Here is a 6,000-nt window from a genome sequence, read left to right as displayed (position 1 = left end):
ACAACCATAGGTACATACATCTTGTTTGCAGAGAACTCTTACAAGTTGATTTGTAAAATGTCTTGGTCATAACTTTTTTTTTTTTTTTTTTTTTGGGGGGGGGGGGGGGGGGGCATGTGTTTGCATGAACACAATTCCATTGGTCAAGATATTAAACTCGAACATTAATATCAGCCTTGAAAATCCAGTATCAGTCAGGCAATGATAGCAACATGCTGATGAATGCTAATTACCAACAGGTACAGCTGAGGCTGATGGGAATGTCATTAGTTTCCAGCTTAATGGTGAAGTATTGGACAGATAAGAGTGACCTCAGCGGTGGATCGCCTGATCGGGATTGTCTCATTTTTCTAATTCTATGTAATTTGAAGGATTATATTCTGACATTAAAACTCTACACAGTGGGGGTCTTCACTCTGCTCCTGAAGCAGAGTCAGAATAAAGAGAACGTCAGTTAATTTCATTATTATTGCAACTCTCTGCTCTTTTCTTCCAGTTAATTTATGCACTTGGAATGTGGGAAGATAAGCAGATGACAAGACAGACACGTACAGTAAGGACAGAAGTGATGAGTGCTGTGCGGGCTCATGCATAACACATTACAGAGCAGAAAGACGAGGCTTCTCTCAGATCATACGATTCACTTTGAATCAAAGAGGGATGAAAGAAAGGAGGAAACGGGGAACGGGCCGTGTCAGGGATTAGAGAGATGGTGGCCAGATTGAAAGCGAGAAGGGAAAAGCGGGTTACAGAGATGATCATACCGAGGTTGCCGACGTGTTGGTCAGCAACCTCGTTAAAGAAAGACTGCAGGTTCTCCTTCCTCTCTCTTCTCTGGAGTTTGTTTGCATATGGATTCTGTCTGCATTCGCTGCAGATTATAACTCTGGCTAAACCTGTTAGAACATTCCCAGCGGGTGAGACAGTTTGACAAAAATAGAAGAGACCAGCATAGAAGAGGCCCTCTATATAGTATTTGACTAGGCATGTCAGTAGACTTAAAAAATATAGATATACAATATCATGCTGCAAAATCTCCAGATACCATTCAGGAAGAGCGACATGAAAGAGTTTGGGCACCGTTGTCAAAGATTTCTGTTGGTTGAATAGTTACGTGAGTAGAAGACGAACTGTTGTGCAAAAGGCAAAACGTTAAATATCAAGCATTCCTTTCAACAACATCTCTTTTAATCTGTAGAGCTGTCGAGCATGGAGGTGGATCAGTTCTCCGATAGAACAGACCGAATTCAATTCTGCCAATAAAAATGCTGAAGCTGAGAGGAGGATGGAGGATCTAGAGAATAATGATCCTAAATACACGTCAAAATCCACAATTGAGTACCTCAAGAAGCGCACACAGTCCCTGAAGCTAAACGTCACTGAAAGCCTGTGAACAGACCTCAGAAGAGCGAGACTCTCAGAGGAGTAGAAGCCTTTTGAGAGGAAAAATGGGCGACCTGAAACCGAAAGCTGGCTGTGGAAAGCCTGCTTCAGGCCCTTTTTCCTTTTATTGTTAATTGGAAACTGTAAAAAGAAAAAAACAAAACAGAAATAAAAAAGCAATCTCGCTTGTTGTTAAAGAAACGTCTCATCTCGAACTTTATGCCTTTTTCAAATCTCTTCGCTTCGCACAGCAACAGAACTTTTTGATCAGGGGTCCCCAAACTTCTTCATGCCACTATAAATTCCCATTAGAAACACTTAATAATATAATTTTGTTTTTAACAGGCACAGTAGTGTTACCCTGGATAGGAATGCTAGAAACCATATAAAAGACAAAGAAAAACGAAAGCAGAGCTCCGTCTGAAGCGCGACAGCCGTGTGGAGTGGAGTGCTGCTGACAGGCGCTGTGCTGAAACAGCAAAACAATTCGCTCAATCAAACATCTTCCGATTTTTTAAAAATTAACTATTTGCGCATCCTAAAAAAGAAAATGAGACAGAAAATCAGGAGAGGAAAACGAGTGCCGCCTGCTTTGTACAAAGTCAGTAGTACTGAGAGCGAACCTCCTCCCTGAGGAGTTCAAGGAACGCCAGAGTGAAGGGAGAGAGCGTGAGCGGCAGGGCTGTCCAGCGCAGTAGTTTGAAGTAAGGCCTCAGTTATTTTTTTTTTTTATGTTGGCAAGAAAAAAAAAAAAAAAAAAAGTAATACAGAGAAACATATACATCTGTAACTTAATTACATCTAGCTTGAAAAAAAAAATATATGTGCAAAATGTAAATCTTACAAAGATGGGGAGAGTTTATTTTTGTCGATCACTGGAAAAGGATTGTGCTCGAGGTGGTGCATCTGATTCCCCACCTTCTCTCTGTCCATTCCATCTGTCCATCACCGCGCCCTCCCCCCCCCCCCCCCCCCAGCTCTCTGGTTGGTCGACAGGCCAGCGGGTGACCTTGAGGCTTGCTGTTGATGGAAGCGCAGGCTTCACGTCGAGTGGATGGTCCGCTTTAGTTTTTCTATCTCCACCTGTGAAGACACAACGCACACAGGACGGAGACTGTAACGCTGGAAAAAGTAGACCGAGGCTGCTTGTGTTGTATCTGCTGGAACAGTCTGAGCGCACGATCCAGCCGACGTCACCCCTGCTGTGAAGCGCAGTGCTGCAGGCGTCCTGCTGTGGCAGGGCTTAGACGAGCTGGACTGACAATGAATCGGCGTGCTGGGGGGGGGGGGGGGGACCTGAGCTGAGAAGCAAACGTCTCTGTTGACAAGTTCTCACGTCATCGTGACCTTTTACATGACATACATGACTGAGGGACCAGCTAAGCTTATTCTGCTCCGTTTACGGAAACAGACTTGCCGAATAAATCAATAATGTTGGAAGAACGTGACTTCACTGGAGAGATGAAAGACAGCGACGGACAAAAAGGGAAGATTTGTGTGAACTGTGATAACATAATGATCATATTTAGTTCTTCTGCAATGATTTAAAGGAGGGTTTAATGGAGAAGTGCTGCGATCAGCTGTTTATCTCCATGAACCAACGACTAATAGTGGGTGAAAACACACATTTATTTTGGTAATTCTAAAATCGATACCACTCTCACATCTGCATGGTTAACTGGGGCCGGGAGACAGTTATCTTTGCTTAGCATAAAGCCAGGAAATGAGAGAGAAGCCAAGTCCCAAGGCAAAGTCAAATCTAGCTCTAATTATTCTTACTACCACTAACACAAATATGACTTCCAAGGAAATATCTGAATGAGAAGCAAGAGGAAAGCCTGAAAGTCCTGAGGCACAATAAATGTGAAGGAACTCTCTTTTTATTTCCCTTGTTTTCATCTCATTCTCCTTTATCTGTGGCAGTAGATGTGAACCGTAGGGGGCTTTAAGTAAACCTACAGTTATGTTCTCCCATGTGTGCACGTGTGGACTGTAAGCCCGGGCTTCTCCGCAGCAACTCTCTCTCTCTCCCTGTGAGTTGAGAAGGGCTGGGCCGTGTCCGCCGCTGCTTCACCGCACGAATTTAACAGTCAGGCTGCTGGTGCTGGGTCACGGCACAGCACAGGGAGGCTGACAGCGCTCGAGGGACCGCTAAGGTGAAGAAGCTGACCTGGCGCTGCGCTAACAAGCTAAGATAGCTTCTGAAAAAAAAAAAAAAAAAACACTGGCTGGAGGATCAGCTCTGTGTGTTCTTGCATTAACATATTACCACTACCATTGTCAGTCAAGAAAACTTATTAATACTATTACACAAACTGATTTGAGGTACTTGTAGTTTACTTAAATACTGGATCCTACAACTGTCACACTCCATCAATAGACCCCCTCTGCCTCCTCAATGTCCACCTCTCTCAAACCTCACAGTTGAAGTTTGCGACACAGTCTCTCTCTCTCTCTCTCTCTCTCTCTCTCTCTCTCTCTCTCTCTCTCTCTCTCTCTCTCTCTCCCCTCCTTCAGAGCCCCTCTTGTCATGGGCTGAGTGGTACTCATAACTGAACCTCATGTGTAAAACAGTTAGAGTGGCCCTCAAGGACCTCCACCAGTGCGATTAAGCTGTTTTTCTGTGCGAGTCCCTGTCTCCTTCATCTCGTGCATCATGCACATGTACACGTGCGCACATGGGTCAATGGTTTGACACTACTCCACGGATCAATAGGTGGCTAGCTGCTGGGTATCAGACATGGATGCAAAGAATGCTGAGTTTAAAACACTTTGTTGGTTTATGAGGAGGGATGAGGGAGATGGACGAGAAACAGAGAGGAGGAGTTACTGTCAATACTGGTGTGTGTGTGTGTGTGTGTGTGTGTGTGTGTGTGTGTGTGTGTGTGTGTGTGAGAGACAGTCAGACAGTGCATCAGATGGCTCTTTGATTGACAGTTGATGATTGACAGTTGTATTTCCATCATCCGGACAAAGGGAAATCACAGAGTAGGATCAGAGGGAGATAAAGCTGATCATGTTAATGTGGTGCATATCTATACCTTAAACATTGAGGAGGAGGTTTATGAAACTGCCGTGTAAGGAAACATGGCAGTTACTCCTCTGCTGAAGTGCCTGACATCCCCTATTACAGCACATATTCCGTCGTCCATCCCCGAACAAGTTTTTATTTTTACGCTTTCCACGAGTGATCACTTCCTGACATGTGGCACAGGAACTCGCAGCCTTTTATCTGTGACGGTAATTATGCTAATTTACATTCTCATACTTCTCCCACCTCTGTCAACCATTCTCATCAGGTCTGCACTTCACCGTGCTCCTGTCTGTACCTTCACTGTGTGCACTCCGGCCATTTAGCCCGTTATAGTCTTCATGTGTGAACAGACAACATCAATATTTGGCTAAACTAATGAGAGTAATGGCTATAGACAGCCCAGCATGTGTTGTTGTGGGGATCAATGTTACCTGCAGGGCCACACGCTTTAGCTTCTCCTCATCCAGCTCTCCTCGTAGCTCCGCTATCTCTTTCCTGGAGATAAACACACACACACACACACATTAGCACGTGTATACCCCTGCAGCAAGTGCAAAAGGTTCAAACTCGTGATCTAACTCCCGTACGTTCTTTTTTTTTTCTTTTTCCCATAGAACTTAAGTGCTGACATGCTGAAGTTCCACTAACAAAACCAAACGTCAGTGTAATTCTAAGTGTGTGCATGAAGCTCTGCATCTAAATCACTTCACTTAATTTATGGTTAATGTTCAGTGACCCACATTACATACATGTTCCTACTGAGCCAAACAGCTCATTTCATTCCTTAAAACAGCCAGATTCGCAATATATAATGTGACAGCCTGACCTATTTAGAGTATAATATTATGGTATATAATAGTATGAAGAACCCAACTTCCCTATGATGTGGGATATGGGCAAATGTTGGTTGGAAAATTGCTGTAGGCCATGGAAATGCCTGACAGAATTTAAAAGGATTACTAATTCAGAGTGACTGGAGTATTGTGTAATGCAAACAGAAAATAGGCTCAAAACCAGCTTGTGACTTCTGTCAGATCCCATTCTGTCACTCAAGTCTGTCCTGTCACTCTCTAAATGAGTGTACAGTACGTGTGCTTTCAAAGAGACACATGCAAGAGCACATTTCTACAAGGATGGATGCTCGCGTGACACATTCCTTTTCCCAAGTCTACCTCCCAACCTATTTTCATCCACACTGAGTTTCATTACATTTGCTGGGCCTTGAGCAGCTCCACGGACATCAGCAGCTCCTTCATCTGGCTCCTCAGCTCGTCCAGCTGGGAGCTGGACTCTTCAGGCTCCAGCGGGGCTTTGCCACCCAGCAACGCGCCGTCTGAGCTTGGGGCTGGCGCGGGGCTCGGCTTGGCGTCGACGCTGATCGCGGCGGGCTTGTGGAGTGACGGAGAGTGGGATATGGTGTTTGTGGAAGGCTGCGAACATAACAAGAGCACAGACATAGATCAGACATCGACATAGGAGAGTGTGGACCACTACTGACGGGATGACCAGCAATCGTTGAAAAGATATTTAGCCATGGCATGTATAGCTTAACTAGAATTATCCCTTATGCAGCGCGAGGATAG

General features: G+C 44.7%; 1 protein-coding gene across 1 annotated transcript in view; it reads right to left on the bottom strand.

Moving 5' to 3' along the window:
• Positions 1-2,114: 2,114 nt before the first annotated feature.
• Positions 2,115-6,000, bottom strand: part of cd2ap (CD2-associated protein) — a 46,561-nt gene continuing 42,675 nt past the window's right edge. Inside the window, exons 17-19 of the mRNA XM_076756673.1 lie at positions 5,627-5,847; positions 4,849-4,912; positions 2,115-2,466 (exon numbers count right to left, since the gene is read on the bottom strand). Of these exons, the coding sequence (XP_076612788.1) occupies positions 2,425-2,466; positions 4,849-4,912; positions 5,627-5,847 (327 nt within the window). The 3' untranslated portion in view covers positions 2,115-2,424. The remainder of the gene's footprint in view (positions 2,467-4,848; positions 4,913-5,626; positions 5,848-6,000) is intronic.

The sequence above is a fragment of the Chaetodon auriga genome, chromosome 18 (genome assembly GCF_051107435.1).
Source record: "Chaetodon auriga isolate fChaAug3 chromosome 18, fChaAug3.hap1, whole genome shotgun sequence".
Classification (NCBI taxonomy): domain Eukaryota; kingdom Metazoa; phylum Chordata; class Actinopteri; order Chaetodontiformes; family Chaetodontidae; genus Chaetodon; species Chaetodon auriga.
This window is presented reverse-complemented; position numbering and strand designations above follow the sequence as displayed.